This window comes from Mus musculus, chromosome 15, assembly GCF_000001635.26.
Source record: "Mus musculus strain C57BL/6J chromosome 15, GRCm38.p6 C57BL/6J".
Classification (NCBI taxonomy): Eukaryota; Metazoa; Chordata; class Mammalia; order Rodentia; family Muridae; genus Mus; species Mus musculus.
The window spans coordinates 44,357,588-44,376,738 of NC_000081.6; the positions used below are offsets into that span (position 1 = coordinate 44,357,588).

The window sequence follows — 19,151 nt, forward strand, 5'->3', positions numbered from 1 at the left end:
TTTTATTTGTGCTTCACCTATGTTGGAATATTCAGGGCTTTCTGTGTTAGAGTTGCTGGGCTCTAGTAGAGACATGTTATCCTGACTGTTAGGTTTTGATGCTGGCATCCAGACATCTGGGATTGTTGAAAGGATTTTGTGACAAAAAGAGTATCTCAGCAATCAGGGCCAAGGAATACCATAAAATTATACCAGGCAACAAACCTCATACAAGAGATTTATAGGGTGAGAGACAGAAAATGGCTGTCTTCTAATGAGGATGGGGATAGCAACAGGCCAGGCTGTGATGGTGGGCCTTATAGAGGGAATGGAACATGTGCATAAAAACATGATGCATTGGCTAGTAGTGATGGTAGGGGCCATTGGTACTCAGTCACTGAGAGTAAGGTGGGTGGTGAGAGATGGCAGAGCTCTGAGAAACCTTGTTCTAGGAAACTCAGTATGACCAGCAATTGAGAAGATTATAATTCTAGGTGCTGATATCTAGTCTTTGTTAGGAGAGATATGTTTTGTTCCTTGGTTTCTGGTTCTTCTCTTGTTCTTAGGAGAGTATGTATGGTGGTTGTGTTTTAGCTGTAGGAAAATCTCCTGGTGTCTGGAAAGGTGTGATTACTAATGGTTTCCATTAAAATGTGTTTCTGGATATCAGGACCTATAACTCAGTAATAAGGATGGACTGGGGCAGAGTTGTTCCACCGGGAACAACTGAGAACGTGGGTAGAGTGTGGGAGGCCACCACAGAAGGTCTTGTACAGAGCTGAGAATGAGACTGAAGGACTGGAATTGGAGGGATACAGGGAGAGGGAAAGATCTGCAATTAGCTTACTTGCTTCCCTGGCCAGTGGTCACTGGGTTCCCAGGTAGTGCTTCCTAGAATTAGGGGCCGGGGCAAAGCAATGGGTAGAGGGAAGGATGTTTGGACGGGGAGAGCTATGTGATCCACTGGAGATGGGTGCAGGAGGGAAAAGGAGGCTTGTGTTCTGTTGCAGAGCTAGGGATGAGACATGGGGAATTTATCTGTAGGAGGAGAGGGAGGGGTGAAGATCTGCAATTAGCCCGCCTGCTTCCCTGCTTAGTGGCCCGTGGTTCTCATGGAGTGCCTGCTAGAGTTTTGGCCTGGGATAATACAGTAAGTAGAGAGAGGGAGGTTAGGACAGTAGGATCTACGTGGTCTATTGATGCGAATTGAAGAGAGGCTGCAGCAGATATTCTAGGAATGACCAGGGGACTGGATTTGGAGGGGCAGAAGTGGTGATGGTCTGCAGTTAGCCTACTTGTTTCCATGGTTGCAATGGTCTGTGTGGACCAGAAAGTACCAGTTGCAGTTGGAATGTGGCAGAGATTAGGAGGTAACATGTGTGATATGCTTGAGATGTAGACAGGGGGTACTGGAGGCTCCATGAGTTTCTGAGTTATCTGCTGCAGAGTGAGGGATGAGCCTGGGGATTGGGATTAAAGGAATGGAGGAAGAGGTGAATATCTGGTGTTAGCCTATCTGTATCCCAGACTTGAGTGGCCTGTAAGTTTACAGAGACTGTCTACTGGATAATATTAGTAGGGGAATATGTATAGGATCCATTGGAGATGGGATCAGGGGAGGCATAGGAGGCTGCAGCAGGTGTTCTGCTACAGAGCTGGGACGAGAACTCTTAAACGCGTTCTCACGACCGGCCAGGAAGAACACAACAAACCAGAATCTTCTGCGGCAAAACTTTATTGCTTACATCTTCAGGAGCAGGAGCGCAAGCCCCAAGCCCCAAAAACGAAAGGCCCCCCGCTTACATCTTTAGGAGCCAGAGCGCCAGCGCGCCAGAGCGCCAGAGCGCAGAGCAAGAGCTCTATTGTTTACATCTTTAGGAGCAAGTGAGCAAGAACCAGAGCCAGAGAGCAAAAGCGCAAGAGCGCAAGCAAGAGAGAGAATGGCGGAAACCCCGTCCCCTTTAAGGAGAATTATCCTCCGCCTAGGACGCATCACTCCCTGATTGGCTGCAGCCCATGGCCGAGTTGACGTCATGGGAAAGGCAGAGTACATGTAGTGGAAAAATACCCTTGGCACATGCGCAGATTATTTGTTTACCACTTAGAACACAGCTGTCAGCGCCATCTTGTGACGGCGAATGTGGGGGCGGCTCCCAACAGAGACTAAGGGATTTGATTTGGAGGAAGAGAAGGAGAAGTAAAGGCCTGCAATTAGGGTACCTGCCAGAGTGGCCTGTGGGTTCCCAGGAGGGGCCTGCTGGTGTTGAGGACTAGGATGAAGCAACAACATGGGTCTGGGAGGCTACAGGAAAATATCTGTGGGTTCGCTAGAGATCGAGTGGGATAAGACTGCCACGGTGTTCTGCTACAGAGCAAGGGCTGAGACTGGGACTTGGAGGGTTGGAAGGGGAAGTGACAATCTGGTTACCCTGCCAGCTTCCCTAACCAGTCTGTATAATTGCTTTTTAATATTTGTTCTAGACATTATAATGTATCATCCTAAGTATGAGTTTTAGCAATCTTGTAAGAAATGTACACATAGGTACATTACTCTGCTAAGTGCTGTATCATTCAGGGACTGACCAGGAAACATAATCGGTTGAGGATTTAAAACAAATTTGACATCAGAAAACTTCATCCAGGTCTATTTTGACCCAAAGTCTCTAAAAGCTTTCTTAGAAAAGCTTTATAAGATCATAGCTGGCCTTTTGGGTTCTAAATCCCAAAGAAGAATTTTAGGGACGGCTAACATCCTTCTAAAAAATAAATAGGCAAATAGTCTAAGTCAAAAAAGATAATGGCACAATGCACAGTTACACCGAGAGCCTGGCTGCAGGCCATGAACCTTTCTATTAAACAAAACAATTTTGCTCTATCTTCTTACATAAATCATTATTGTTCTGCTTAATGGGGCTGCTATAAACTCAATAACCTGAAGGATTTGCAAACATTTTAATGAAAAATACACTGGCATTTTAGAGGAAAGTAATTTGGCCCAGAGAGAGACAGTTTGGATACAGGAGAGATTTATCCTAGGTAATCAACCATGAGCTCTGTTACCTGGGTGATCTAACACATTAGCAAAGATGAATTTATGTGATAAGTTGCTGCAAGCAAAATACAGAACCAGAAGATAAGTAGCAGGGCTCCGGAGATGTCTACATTACACAGGATGCTAAGTGGAGAAGAGCATTGATGCGCTGTGCTGTGAAGCAGAGGCCACCTTGCGAACAGTGGATTGCTAGGGGAGCTTTTCTGGGTTTGCTGTTGGAAACCTGTTAACATCACTAAATCCTGCAAGTGTATCCATGGTTTAATAATGTGAAAAACTTTCCTTCTTGAGTGCTTAAAAAGCAGGTGTTCATGTACTAGTATTTATAATAACGTGCCATATACTTGATGGTTACAGTTATCTTACTTGGAGTCAAGTGAGAGTTGGATTTATGTATGTGTGTGTTTGTGTGTGTTAGCTTTAGAGTTTTTGTTGCTGCTTATTGTGGACACAAGCTAGGCTCAGAATTCTTCTATGAGCTTTGCTTGACCACTTAAAATCAGGTAAAACAGAAATTGCAGCCGAGCTACTGGAAAGCCTTGTTTCTTTTACCAAAATAACTGCAAAGAGACTGATTCTCAGACAGAGATCATCTGAAGGCCAACACTGGGTGGTTTTGTTTTGTTTTTTTTTAACGAGTAAATTATAAGTTATTAGTATAGAATACTGTAAACTGTGACAACTCAGATTTTCACTAAATGAAGAAAATCCTGGAAGCAGCAAGACAGTATGAAGGTGATGTAGTAAGAAAAGAAACCCAAAGGGAATGTGTGCCAATGGTCCTGAGTTCTGGCTCACCACTTGAAGTCCTAAATAGTCCCTGGTTCATGAACTCATATCCTTCCAAGAAGTGCTTTTGTTAGAACCAAAGTCCTTGTATAACATAGCTGCTATAGGCATAATAGCAGTGATATAAATACATATGAGTTTTCTTTCAAACAACCTCTTTATTCATAAAACTCAGCTCCCTGCCCTATTCAGGCTTCTCTCTTCCTTTTAAAGATAGTAGCTTCTTGGGAAAGTGTGTTCTTCCTACCGTTGGAGTAAGTGAACACAGCTTCTGTATGTACATTACCCATACCAAACCAGGAGAATGCCACACCCTCCTGTGTGAACGTTCACATAAAATTAACTCATTCAAGTATATGAGTTCAACAAATTGTACAAAGATTCAGTGGAATCTATGGAATAGCCACATGACCTATATCACGGCCTATTGTTTTCTGCATTTATTTATTTGTATTTCCATATACATATTCAAATGCTTGTCTGTGTGCCTACCCATGGGTGTACTTAGGCATCCCTGTAGCAGTCAGAGGAGTTGGTTTTTTTGGGTCCATATATGTTTATATGAGTCTTAGTTCGATTGTTAGAACTAGATTCCCACCTCTGTGAGTACAATAGTGTGGCCTAATGTCACTTAAAATTTGAACTTCAAGGCCTGGGATCACACCACAGTATTTGAATCATAACTTTTTTTTTAATCTTCTGTCTTAGATTAATTCAGGGTTTCAGTCTATCATTTGCTTTTTTTATACAATATATATATAATATATATACAATATATATATGTATATATATAATATATACAATATATATATTATATATATATATATATATATATATATATATATATATATATATATATCAAACACTGAGTAGGTCAAACATTTATTACACTCTAAGAAGACCTCCCTCTATTCCAAAGCTCATTAATTTACACAGCTGCCCAAATAAGACCAGTTTTTAACACTTCCTGTATCCAGTATTTCTTGTTGTCTCCTGGTTCCTTCTTTCCATTATTTGACAAATCCTTGAGAGCTCATACACAGGGAATGTGTGCCATCTAAGCTTACACTAAACTGATGATTTGTAGGATAAAAATCTTCTACATTGGAAATAACTATGACATAATTTTTAATTTGCTATGCCACCATTATTTTTATTTGTTAGTATCATTGTGGGGGGGATTGGGAAAGGAAATTTGGTGAATTGATATTTTTTTCCCTTTGAAGTATGTAGGGTTATGATTTTGGGGTGTTATTGTGAAAGTCCATGGCACTATCCAGATATGGATTTTAAAAATTGCAACCTTTACCTTGCAGACTCTTCTTTGTTTTGTTAATATTCACATAATTGTTGTTACCAATGACTATCTAATTTTGTTTAAAATAAATGACACAGTACCACTGATCATATTCTCTGATATTTGGAATCTTGATTTCTTTTCTGATTAGATCATTTTATAGGGGGGAAAAAACAGGCTCCTGTTTAAACTAGGAAATTAGTGAGGAATTCGGTGTCTGTTCACTTGTACAACACACTGTACCGTAAGCCAACAGAGAGCCATCTGTGAAGCTACAAATCTGTCCAAACTCTCAAATGAGAAAGATTTTTCTCAGAAATGTTAACATCTCTACCAGAAACCCTTAGTGGGTTTCAGAGAATCAGTTTTGGCTTTTTACTAAGCAAAAATGGCCACAGATGCTCTGCCTTGAAGAATGCTATTTCCTTGAGACCTGTAAACAGAGACAATGATAAGCAAAGACCCACAGGTACATTTGCTCATACAGTAGCATACATAGATGTTTAAATAGTACTTCTGATTGTACCTCACTCATGTTGCCAGGCAGTTGAATCTGAATCAAGGGTTACACAGAGTTGCATCTTGGTGAGCTGGTTGCTGCCCCCTCACTAGGCATTTCAGAGTGTATATTCTTCCACCCATTCATCATCAGCCCACTTCAAATTTCAGTTTTCCAGAAGTTGGAAATTACTTTGAAAGATGCTTAATCGGTTATTTTTCTGTTTTTTTTTTGGGGGGGGGGCTGGTCACTGGAAAATCTTTACTACCAATTTATATGATCATTTCATTTATGAATTTTCTTGTCACAATAAATATTTCAAGTTATTTTCCTTGTATATTGTTTTATTTCAAACAAGAGTTGAAGTAGAGATTGCTTTTAAGAGATTGCTATCTGTAAATAGGTAGATAGAGACATATACAGGTACCAAGTTTAATATCCTAACCATAATATAAATCTTAGAGATTGATTAAATTTGGTATATTTAAAAAAACACATCACAAAATATCAAATTACTATAGTGAGTTTAGACAGTAGGGTCTATGTGGTACTTTAACTGTAAAATGTCCTACAAAGGTTTTTATCTTTACATTTTTTTTATTTTTGCATAAAAGCTCAGATTGTCTTGTGGTTTGAATGGAAAAGTACAGATAGGCTTATGAGTTGGAACTCTTGGATCCTACCTATTTTGGAAAATTAAAGACCATTAGAAAGTAGAGCCTCACAGGAAGAAACAAGTTACCGGGGTCAGGACTTGAATTTTTAGAGAGTGGTCTTCCTTCTCTTTGTTCTCTGCCTCCTGACTGGTGACAAAATGTGAGTAGTTGCTCCATGCTCCTGCCACCTTCTGCTCCTACCTCTTAAAACTGGACAGGTTATCAGCTGTCCCTAGAGACATTGCAGGTGAGGCTGTCATGTCACATGTGTGCCAGTAGGTGGCAGAGAAGAGAGAGGTTATGTCTACACTCAGTATTCAGATCTATGAACATCTAATTGATTAGTAGCCTAAATATCCTGGGGTGTGTGTGTGGGGGGGGTGATGACCATCAACATCAATCCTGGTCCAGGGAGCCAAGACAGGGAGCTAGTCTGAGACAATCACCATTCTTACACCTGCAGGCCAGAACAGGCTCCCAGTATGGGGACTAGACACCGCCAAGGTGGAGACTAGAAGTCCATCTGGTATCACTCATCCTGGGTGGGAATGAGCCCAGGACAGATGACCCTCACATGGGGCCACTCCGGTAGGCCAGGAGATGACAGAGGCCATGACCACCACCAGACTGGCCCCATGGGGCCTTGGAAAGGGAGCTAACCTGAGATGATCTCCAGCCTGGTGCCATGCAGACATGAGGGGGCAGACCATGTCTAAAAGGACTCCTGCTCTGTGCACACAATAAAGAGGCAGAACTGGAGACTTGAATAACAGCCTGATGTGAGTAGCTGGCAATGTCCCTCATATCATGAGGGGGTCCTGGCCTGTGCTGCCACTGAAGGCCATGTCTGGGTCTATTACCACCAAAGATCAGGCAGGCATGTCTCTGGGACATGTCTGAGGACTGTGCAGAACTGGCCCCATTCCTGCCCTGGGCATTGTGGGAGAGCTGGCCTTGGGGGCTTGAAAACTGGAGAGCTGACCCAGCCCCTAGCCAGCTGTCATACTCAGGAGAGGAGCCCTGACACTGTGAGAGTTATGGGTAAGCACCCCCTCCCCCACAGGATAACATGGGAGAGCTGGCCCTACCACTTGTCTCCTGTGCAGTGGTGTGGACAAGAGAGAAATAACCTTTCCCCTCTTCATGAGTCACCTCCTGAGGCAGGCACCAGACCTGGCCCTGGGGTCATGAGGGCAGGAGAGCTAGCTTTGCCCATCACTAGCTACAACACTCTAGAGAGCGGGTCCTGCATTAGCCTGGGCAGCACAGTAGAGCTGCCTCTCCTGGCTGAGGCATGGGCAAGCCAGCCCAGAGGGCATGAGTATGGGAGAGCTGGCATAGCCACTTGCCTCCCATAGCAGTGACATGGGCAAGAGAGAGAGATATCCCTTTGCCACCTAAGGCAGGTAGGAGAGCTGGCCAGAGGTTATCACAGGCAGTGTTACACTCAGGACAGGAGGCCCTACATCTTGCCCAGGCAGTAGGATAGAACTGGCCCTGGATGCAGGGAGGAGGGTGGTAGGGTGGTTGCTGGTGAGATGGCCCACAGAGTAGGAAAGCAGGAGAGGTGGTCAGTGGGCTGATACCTCTCAGGTCCAGAAACCAGGCTTTAAATTGGCTCACCCCAACCAACATCTACACCACTGATGAACTGCTAGAGTGCATGAGGGGCTTGTCCTACAGATATAAAACCAAAGGATCTCCATGACACAGGACAGTGACAGGCTTTGAGAGGAGTCCCTGTAAGGTTCCGGTATTGATAGAATAGGAGTACCCAGAGGCCTTGTACCACAACAAGTTATTGCAATGAACATTTGCAAGTAAAGAAGTGTGGTCAAAAGGGTATATGGTAGGACACATTGTGACAGAATACAGCTTCCACAAAGAGATTTTTTTTCTCTGTTTTGGGGAGGTTGCAAGGATAAAGGGTAGTAAGTGGGAAGGAGGAGATGAGTGGGATTGGGGTACACGATGTAAAATTCACAAGGAATCAATAAACAAGTAAAAAATAAGTAAATCAATCAAAATTTACACATCCCCTTTGTATCAGATATTTGGTTGCAGAAAACAAACAAATAGAAATACAAACTGCTATTTTAGAGTTCTGAAGGTCAGAAGTCTGAGGCAAAGTCTGACAGTACTAATGTCAAGCTATTTGCAAGGCAGCATATTTGGGAGGCTTCTCTTCTGTTCTTTCTTTCTTTCTTTCTTTCTTTCTTTCTTTCTTTCTTTCTTTCTTTCTTTCTTTCTTTCTTTCTTTCTTTCTTTCTTTCTTTCTTTCTTTCTTGGTTTTTGTTCTTTGCCTTTGCAGCTGGCACAGGCTTCATGATCGTGACTCACAGCCTCTTTCCTCGTGGACGCCAGCAATGGCTGAGTTCCTCCAGGCTATACTGTTCTTCTCTACTTCAGTGCCCTTCGGATTACATGAGGATTCCCAGACAATCTTTCTACTTTAAGATTAGCTTGTTAATCACCTTAATTCCCTCTTCAGTCTGTTTTTTAATTTTTTTTGTTACTTTAGATAGTTATTTTATTAGAACACTAGTACAACAATGAATATATCCCAAACTAATGAATCCTAGGATTCTTATTATGATTACTTTCTGACATGTAGGATGGGGAAAATAAGCTAAGTAACATAATTTTAAGAATTTTCTCTTTCAACACAGTATTTCTCTGTTAATGAATCAAACTAATGATATAAACACACAGCAATCATTTTTAATGTTGTTTTAAAGACAATTCTTGGAGAAAATTGGGGAATGTGATTTTCGTAACTTCCACTCAACCAGCCATGAATGTTGGCCAAATTGAATCTCCCTGTTGATTAAAATCAGAATTTTTCACCAAACCCATTATCTGTGGTGCTTTACTATCATGAGTCAACTAGCGTGTCCAAGTCTACATCAGTCTGGAATTTGTGTGTTATGTTTCTATGTTATTGCTAGATGTCAGACTAATGCTTGTTAATACCAAGAGAACAGAATTCTTAAGGGACAGATGGTTGTCTCACTTCTCACCCTTTCTTCAGGGAGTCAACCCTTCTGAGTCATGCTTTCAAAGTCCTGCCAGGGAGGCAATGAGAACTGCTAGTTATATCTCTACCAGAGAACTTCAGTCATGTAAAAAAAAAAAAATCAAATAAAAATATCCATCATTGCTTTTGTCTTCACAGAAGGTGGATTTGGCAAATGGACCCAGGCTTTCCTGCTGTAAATGACTTCAGAACACTAAAGCTTATCAGGGAGTTTAAGTGACTTCTGTCTTTGTAAACAAGGCCTACAGGCAAGTCTACAAGCACTTTTAGGCCAAGATTCAACAAAGATTGTAATAATACCTTAAGGAAAATATATACAGAGAACTTATTTTTAAAAAGAAGGAAAAACAAACAGGAAGGAAAGAAGGGAGGGAGGGAGGGAGGGAGGGAGGGAGGAGCGAGGAAGTGAAAGACCCACAACGTGAGGACTCCCCCACGATCTGACTCAGGAGAGGTGACACCCCAAATCACTCACGAGAAACGGTCTTGCTGCAAACTGCAAGAGAACTTTTATTTCAAGAGTGCTCTCAGGCCCACAGTCACACACCACGCAGGGTAGAGGACCATGGTGCCCCGAGTAGCTGGGTATTTAAAGGAAGAAACCACAACTCAAGGAGGTGGGGAGGGCGTTGTTGGAAAATACCAAAAATACCAGTTAAGAGTCATGAGGAAGTGGAAAGTCAAGACAATTTTCTAGGAGCCTCTAACAATAGCACCTTTGCATAGCGGATTCCAGCAATGGTCAGGGTGACTTTCTTTGAACAAATACTCCCTGAACCCAGGAATCGGGTGGGTGGAGGAATGTCACTATCTGTTTTATGATTAGCATGCCTTGGAGCATTGAGTCACAAAGGTCACATTCTCAAGCCTGGGCCTAAAGGCCTAGAATTTTGTTTTTAAGTTATACTTTTTCAGAAGGAAAGAAGGAAGGAAGAAAAGAAGGAAGGAAGGAAGGAAGGGAGGAAAGAAAAGAAAAGAAAAGTGAAAACAGAGAGAGAAAGGGGCCCACAAAGTTTATCACTACTACAGAGCTAATGCCAAAGGCTGTTGGAAGAGGGAGAGTGAATGTACTTCAGTGACATGGCCCCCAAACGTCTACACATGTTCTAGTAGATGGTCCTACACTCTTGCACATACATGCAACACTAAATGGACTCAATAGATTTAAAAAAGAAAAGAAAGAGAACACATGAATGTGAAAGGAAATGGTGGCAGGGAGGAGCAGATCTAGGAGGAACTGGATGGGACAGAAAGGCAAGTAGGTCTGATCAAAGCAAGTCATGTGCATGGATGTAAAGAAAATGGAGCCAAGAGCTGGAGGACAGAGTCCGAAATCTGCAACTGAGAGCCAAGCAGGTAAAAGCTCCGTGTCAAGGGTGGGTAAGAGAGCTCACATGGTAAGAGAAAACTGGCTTCCGTTATTCTATGTAAGATAACTGTCATGTACTCTTTCTTCAGGAAATGTTAAGCAATTTTAAAACAAAGCAAACAAGCACACATAAGCCTACAGATGAGCCATTGTCTGAAAGCAAGCTGTTCAGGAACAGCTGAACTTTTCATGGTTCCAAGATATAATAACCTTTCAAAGGCTAATTAGGAACTATCCCACAGCTGGAGTCATGGCTCCTTCAAAGCACAGGAGAAGTCATTAAAAAGGAATTCATTTAGAAGCAATTCACAAACCAGTGTTCATGAAAATCGCAGTGGAAATTAACCTATCCTACCGTACTAGATAAAAGCATAAGCTGCTAAGATCGGAAATGAAGTTTTCCCACTGGTTTGAGAACATTTATTCACTTTCCCAAAGCCCTTGTCCTTGAAGATGCTGAATTTTGACAACTGCAAGAAAAGTCACAAATACCAAAAGAATGCAGTTGTTTAGACCCGACTGTGTGCCCCACACTCTGATATTATGAAGTCACTCCGTAAGAATCACAAAAACCTTGACATATCTGAAGACAGTGCCCATCACTACACTCCTGGCTATCCTACCAGGGACCTCTGGTTCTTAGCACTGAAGGAAAACACAGATAAGCTGCGGTTTGTAGAAACTTCAACCTGCCACTAGATATGCAAGTTTAAAGTGTGCCCACTCATCTTATTTCAAGATCTCAAGAGATTTTGCTATTATTGTTTCTGAAAGGAGAATTCTGTCTTTATTTGAGAGTAGGTTTTTCAAAGGATTTTAAGAATGGAGTTTTGGACAGAGAATGACTTGTTATTGTATTTCTTTTTCATTTTTCGCTGATCCTAAAAGTCACGGTTAAAGAGAAGTGTGCACAGTATTTCATTTCACTGTTTCCTTTGCCACTCTTGTTAATATTGCCCATCTCCCTCTGCCAGTCCTCAGGAGCTCTTGCAAACACCTTGATCTTAGGCTTCATGCTGAACTAACTCATCCCTCCTCCAGTTTCTCTGCTGTCCATATATTCATACAAAATATTTTTTAAAAAATTTAAACTCTTAAAACCATTTTTTTTTTCTTTTACAATGATGGAGAACAAACCTGGGCCCTTGAACTTGTTAGACAAACACTGACTGCCAAGCTACACTAGCTGGAGTTGAATATTTTCAAGTGTCAACTTAGCCTCTGTACTTCTCAGTTCCTTCAGTTCTTTGTCTTTAAAATCCAGTATTTAAGGCCCTGTCCAATTTGGCTGTAACTTAATATTCCAAACTTATCTTTTGGTATTCCCCTCTCATAAGCTCTGTACTATATCACAGTGGTCTATCGTGAACACATGTGTTTCCCAAACACCTTTGACTATTTTCATTGCCAAGGAGTAGATTCAGAGTCATCCAGGAGACACACCTTTATGTGCCTTTGGGGGTTTCCAAAGATGGGTGACTGAAGAGAGGATCCACATTTAAATATGTAGCATCATCCCATTATGGGCCCAAGAGAAGCAGAAATGGAGAAAGCCAGATGAATACCAAGATTCCCATCTGTTTCCTTGTCCACACCAATGTGAGCATCCTTGTGCTCTACAGTTAAGAGCTACTCCTGCTCTGGATCTCTACAATAATAGCCCATTATCTCCTAACGTACAGCACAATACCTGTCCTCCTTCAGTTGTTTCTTGTCCCAGTGGGGAGAAAAGTAATTATATACAAAATTGTTATTGCAAGAAGATGCTGCTGTGGTGAACATGGTTCATTGGTTTGTGGAATTAATGTTGAGGAGTTTGGATTTGTAGTCTAGACAGGCCCTAGAATGTTGCTAAGATAGGGAAGCAGAGATTATGGGCCATCTGGTGGGGGTCCAAAAAACTGCCATGCCAATTGAAATGCAGGGAGTGAGAAGGGCACAGATTCTGATAGGGGCGCATCATGGCATATCATTCAGGCTCTCTAGAGGAATAGGATCAAGATATATACATATATCTAAGTCTAGATGAATATACATAGAATTTATTAAGTAAGCTTTTAAATAGTAATGATAGCCAAGCGACATCTCAGTTGCCAAGAAAACAGCAGTCAGTCCTTGAGGCTGGGCAACTCAACAGTCAGAATAGTTCCAGAATAGCTCTCTCACTAGGGGATGGTGACCAGGAGTTACAGTGTCTCAGTCCCAGTCTGGTGCTAGAGCCCCAGGAAGCTTCTGGAGAGCCACTGGTTGATAGTCCAGGATAAGAAGCTTGGAAATGCTCAATGTACTTTCAGCAAAGGAATAAGAAGCAGAACCAAAGCGAGAGCAAGTCACTTGGCCAGCAATAGGGAAGGTCAAATGAGCAAACAGCAGCAAGACACACTTCCTTCTGCAACCCCTTTACTATCTGGTTGGCTATTTGAAGGGGACCCACCTTCCTACACCAAGTGAGCTAGTTCCTCAGTTGGGGCTCCCTATGGAGGTGATTCTACACTGTGACAAGGGGACATTAAAACCAACCATTACAAAGAAACCTTTACCTGTACACTACAACACTGAAAAAGCATAAATTCAAAAGTAAAGGACTGCATTGTTTTGCAGAAGAGCTTTCAAGACAACTTAACATCCATACAGTGGCATGATTATTGCTTACTACATTACGGATTTACAGTGGTAAAGAATGGAAGCAGACTTACAGTCTGAGAGAGGGAAGCAGAGTTGAGTATGTGGGAAATGGATCAAGGAGAGCAGCCATAATCTGGACAAAATCACAGATGGAGATATGCACTGGCCAGGAAAGGAGCTGGAGCCTGGTTAAAGTTGAGGACAAGTTACCTAGAGGTAACTTCTACAGGTGGCGAGCCATCTGCCAAAGTATTACAAAAACATTCCTTTTCTCTTTGTAGATTAAAGGAACCCCTTGGGGCATTTGGGGAGCTTTCTAATAGATGAATATGTTTTGGCTTCAACAAAAATACATTTACAGATTTAGGAACTATGTGGTGGGAAAAGGGATATGTGATCAATATATATGTAATATCCCAATTTAATTTTGTAGCTTATTGTATGTTAATCAGTTCAAATGATAATACAAAAGTTAAAAAAAAAAAAGACTCCCTTCAGTGAAAAAGAGGGATCACAGGAATTGCAATTCAGAGGACAGATTCAGGGATATGGGTAGCTGTCCATCAGTGTTCCATGAAAGGCAGAAAAGTGGGAGCTTACATGGGACACTGAAGGCTGAAAAAGGACAGTGATGTCAAGTTTCTGGGCACAGTACAATCAAATGATCCAAAGCCTGCGGCAACTGTGACTGCCCGTACATGCTGTTTAATGGCTTCCATTTTGAAAAGCATTGTTTTTTACTTCCCTGCCCCAACCCTCTGGTTTTTCAAGATAGATTCAGCGATTTGAGTAGCTGTCAATCCATGTTCCAAAGAAGACACAAAAAGTATAGTTCTGGCTGTCCTGGACTCTGTAATCCATGCTGGCCTTGAACTCAGCCTCTCTCTGCCTCTCAAGCACTGGGATTAAAGGCGTGCTCTAATACCATCCATCCAAAAGCTTTGTTCTTAGCATTACATTTTTCTTTTGAATTTCAGTCAACTGTTTAGTAACATCATTGTTTTAAGTTAGGTATACGTGGAGGAACCATGGCCTGCATATGTAGCAGAGAATTATCTTATCTGGCATCAATGGGAGTGGAATGCTAGGGTGCTGAGGAAGGAGGGGTAGGTAGGAGGGGACGTACCCTCATAGAAGCAGGGAGGATGGGGGTGGGGGAGGATAGGGGATTTAACTGGGAAGGGGGATAACATTTGAAATGAAAATAAATAAAATAACCAACGAAATTAAAAAGAAATAATTTCCTAATTGCCAAAAAATTATCAAAACTCTCCAGATAACCTTATCTCGTTACATTTCCATCTTTATTAACTTTTCTTATACTGTAGTGGAGCATCCTTTACACGGGAAGCCACATCATTTCTAATTCCATGTTCTTGTAAGTGACTGGATCTGTTCTTGGCATCAGTACAGAGAATATCACTAAAAATAAGCCAGTGGGTACCTTGCAAATGCAAATCCATGTGGATTGTGATTTACTCGAGTGGGCACTTAACCCATTTAGGTTCACAGTAAGCACTTGCTGTAATCTTTGCACAAACATTTATTGGATGTGACAGGTTTAAAGACTTGTAATATTTGTCACTGCAGTAAGGCAAAAACTTCAAAATATGTAGCCAACTGAGAGAAAGAGCTCGGTGGATCTTAGAGAGAACGGGCATTGATAATGTCATCTACTACCACCTACCAGTGTTCAGGTAGTACATCTATGTGTGGACTTCCTGGTAATGTGAGTTACTATGCTTCTTTTGCCTAAGTCAGTTTAGGCCAGGTTTTCTATGTACTGAAAAGAGGCCTGACTTCATGTTGATGTATGTATGTATGTGTGTGTGTGTGTGTTTGTGTGTGTGTGACTGTACTCTCCATACTTTGTTCTGAGTTTATGAATAAGATTTTTTAACTCAATCCCAAGTACACTCCTCAATATGTATATGTGTATGTGTCTATATATATATATATATATATATGTATATATTATAAAATATAAATATATATAAAATGAAAGCACATTCTATGACACCAAGAGAGTCACAGAAAGTAAAGTTCGCAGAGTCTTTTAATCTTGAAAATGTTCACACTTCCCTATAGCCAAACTATACAACTTTATCCTAAATGGGGAGGGATTGTTCTAAAATAATACTAGGCCAATTAAATTTCTCACTCCAAACTGCATTTTGACAAACAGCTGAATTACTTACTCAGATTGTAATACTGGCCATCAACATGCAGGGTTTTCAACTCTGTTGAAAGAATCCAGACAAGACACACAAAATGCAATGTTTAAACAGGCAGAGTTTATTACAAGACAAACAGGGCCTCTCTGGAGGATAAGAAGAGCAAGGGCCAAAGCACTGGGAGGGCTGGGGTGTTGAAGGTGACAATGTGCAAGTGGGCAATGGTCTCTGTAGACTACTGTACTGCCCTGAGTTTTTAGGTATATTTTAAACTATTTCTTTGAGTTCCTAGAACAGAGGGTTTCCTGAATGCCCACCCCGGCCAGGTGACTGAAAGGCTCATTAGGATTAACCCTGAAGGGAAGAGGTTGTGGCGCCTTTGTTTTTCACTAGAAACCCTCACAGGAATTTATGAAATTCCTAGCCAAATGGATGGACCTGGAGGGCATCATCCTGAGTGAGGTAACACATTCACAAAGGAACTCACACAATATGTACTCACTGATAAGTGGATATTAGCCCAAAACCTAGGATACCCAAGATATAAGATACAACTTGCTAAACACATGAAACTCAAGAAAAATGAAGACTGAAGTGTGGACACTATGCCCCTCCTTAGAAGTGGGAACAAAACAACCATGGAAGGAGTTACAGAGACAAAGTTTGGAGCTGAGACGAAAGGATGGACCATGTAGAGACTGCCATATCCAGGGATCCACCCCATAATCAGCACCCAAACGCTGACACCTTTGCATACACTAGCAAGATTTTATCGAAAGGACCCAGATGTAGCTGTCTCTTGCAAACACAGAAGTGGATGCTCACAGTCAGCTAATGGATGGATCACAGGGCTCCCAATGGAGGAGCTAGAGAAAGTACCCAAGGAGCTAAAGGGATCTTCAACCTTATAGGTGGAACAACATTATGAACTAACCAGTACCCCGGAGCTCTTGACTCTAGCTGCATATGTATCAAAAGATGGCCTAGTCGGCCATCACTGGAAAGAGAGACCCATTGGACACGCAAACTTTATATGCCCCAGTACAGGGGAACGCCAGGGCCAAAAAGGGGGAGTGGGCGGGTAGGGGAGTGGGGGTGGGTGGGTATGGGGGACTTTTGGTATAGCATTGGAAATGTAAATGTGCTAAATACCTAATAAAAAAATGGAAAAAAAAAAAAAGAAACCCTCACAGATGGTGATCTAGGGATCTTTTAAGCTGTTCTACTGAGGTCTCCAGTCCATTCTTCTGACTACTAATCAGTTAACAGGCTGTGGTCTTCACTGCATAGGCTGATTATAAAAGGAGCGACCATGCTCAGTGAGCTACACTGGTAGCTAACAGCTCTCCCACTGAGCTGGGAGAATTATGATGTGTATTTTCTCTTCTTCTTACTCTTTTGTCTCCTTGCTTGGCCTCCTTCCTTTAAGTCTCACTCTCTGTGCTGGGGAACCAACGCAAGAACTCACACATACTAAAATTAAAATTCACTCAAAATTAAATTAAAACTGGGTGTTCTGGTTCATGACCTTTAAAAGATTAGGTAAGAAAAAGACAACAAGGAATTCCAGGCCAGCCTGTGCTACATAGTGAGAGCTGCCTCCAAAATGTGATCCTAGACAAGACAGTACCAACAGAGTCCAATTTAAGTCAGTCAGACTTAAGGAAAAGTAATCAGTCATACTGGCTAAATTTGTGTGTTTGTATATGTGATGTATATGTATAGATACACATATGTATATATATATATACTTATATACATATCTATATTATATGTATGTTTATGAGACTATGTGCATGTTTGTATGCATGCATATGAGGACCAAATATTGACATCAAGTGCTTTGCTCATTCTGTGCCTTCTCTGATGAGATGGGGTCTCTCAGATCCTGGAGCTCACGGGTTCGGATCAACTGTGTGGACGGCAATGATGCTCCTGTGTCTGTACCTTATGCTGTGACTATAGCTATGCCTACCTGGTTTTCTTTCCTTTTCTTTTCTATGTGTTCATATTTAATGTGGGTGACAGGGATCTAAACTCTGGTCCTTATGCTTATGTGGCAAACACTTTACCAACAGAGCAATCTCCCCAGACCAAATACTTGTTTAATCTAATCCAGGCAGGTATTTGTTCCAGATAGGCAAAACAAACATCACTACAGGTATTGTCCACGACATAATCTTTATTTGCTGCCTCTTAAGCTCTTGAGAACATTCTAAAACATGAGCTTCTGGTAGTATGAAAATAAAAACACAACAATCCATACTGGATACAAATTGAAGGAAGTTTGGAGAGGAAGTCTGAACCACAAATATTTGTGGGAAAAAAACTCATGTGTAAATAGGATAAACTGTCAGAAAAGTAAGGGGAACTTAGACAAATGCGTTAAAATCTATTCTGTGTGACTGTCCCAACAAGGGCTCTAATGTGTCACAGACCTACTGTCTGTTTAGACGTAGCCATGCGACTCATTTTGTCCATATTCTTAGCAAAAAATGAGAAACCAGGCTCTCCAACCTCTTGTACCCTAGTTTGCTCTAGAATGTGTTTCTGTATGATGTCAGGAAGCAGAGCTTAGACTACTAGAGGACAAGAGACATCTCAGAGAAGCGTGAAAAACCATAAACCTTAAATTGCTTTTGTTTTGAGATAAGGTCTTGCTATGTGGCCCTGGCTAGCCTTGAACTGCTAACTCTCCAGCTTTAGTTTCCCATGTACTGGAATAAACTCTTAGACCTGAGTTTTGTTGAACTTTGTTATGCAATAATGGAAAATGTATAACCTTTTCCAATGTGGTACAGGAAAGACATAAATAAATTTCTGCTTGCTGTAAAACAAGGGTTGAAAGCAAATATTGTCAAAACTGCTGTATTCTTACAAATCTATACAGACTTAAAGCAATTCTGTATATAGACTTCAGCCCATTAAAATACTTTTATAATACTCAGTATTTTACTACTACCCAAACATTCTACATAATGACTGTACCAATCTAAACAATGAGCTAAGTACATGATAAATATTTTTATTTGTAAACACTGAATTGTATGTTTCATATAAAAGATGAGATTCGATCTCAGGTTTTAAAAAATAACTATATTTGCTAATATCTCCATATTTTTACAGAAGCCGGTGTTCTCTAATCCTGTAGCTTCGTCTATCCACAGCTTTTACAGATTCATAATCTACTGAATACATTTCCAGTATCCTTTAAAAATAAAACTTCATAAAAGGTATTCTCATTTATCATGCTAAAACTTATCAAGTTATAGTACAACTGTTCAGCCCTCCAGGTACCACTGGATACTTTTTAGACAAATGTTGGAGGATTAATTCTCCGTATTTACTCTTATTAAAAAGAGGTTTTTGGTAGTGAGAACAAATAATCTCTCATTTGTTGCCTGAAAGCCTAAAATAGGATCATTGGTTTCTAGGCTTGCTACCTGCTGCTTAGCAACTTGCCCCACATGCCTGCCTTCCTTCCTGTTGTACAGCACAGTGGACATGGGGGTGGGCTGCCGATAGATGAATACTCGGCGAAGGCACTCACAAAGGGCTGCATACGAGTAGTTTGGAGCACATGCAAAAAATTTCTTGTCTCTCTTTGAGGCTTGGACGTAACCTGCCAAAATACAAGAGAAAAAAAAAAAAAAAACCTGTCAAACTAAAGTGAG

The 19,151-nt window shown here is 41.3% G+C and overlaps 1 protein-coding gene and 1 non-coding gene across 5 annotated transcripts in view; one reads left to right on the top strand and one right to left on the bottom strand.

The window, feature by feature from the left end:
* The first annotated feature begins 6,497 nt into the window (after window positions 1–6,497).
* Gm25093 lies at window positions 6,498–6,629 on the top strand. Its single transcript, XR_003951686.1, has one exon. It is a non-coding gene; the product is annotated as a small nucleolar RNA SNORA17 (small nucleolar RNA).
* Window positions 6,630–17,639: 11,010 nt separating this feature from the next.
* Window positions 17,640–19,151, bottom strand: part of Nudcd1 (NudC domain containing 1) — a 53,081-nt gene continuing 51,569 nt past the window's right edge. For all 4 annotated transcript variants that reach the window (NM_001113554.1, NM_026149.4, XM_030248714.1 and 1 more), the window contains exon 10: window positions 17,640–19,099. In NM_001113554.1, the coding sequence (NP_001107026.1) occupies window positions 18,807–19,099 (293 nt within the window). In that variant the 3' untranslated portion in view covers window positions 17,640–18,806. The remainder of the gene's footprint in view (window positions 19,100–19,151) is intronic.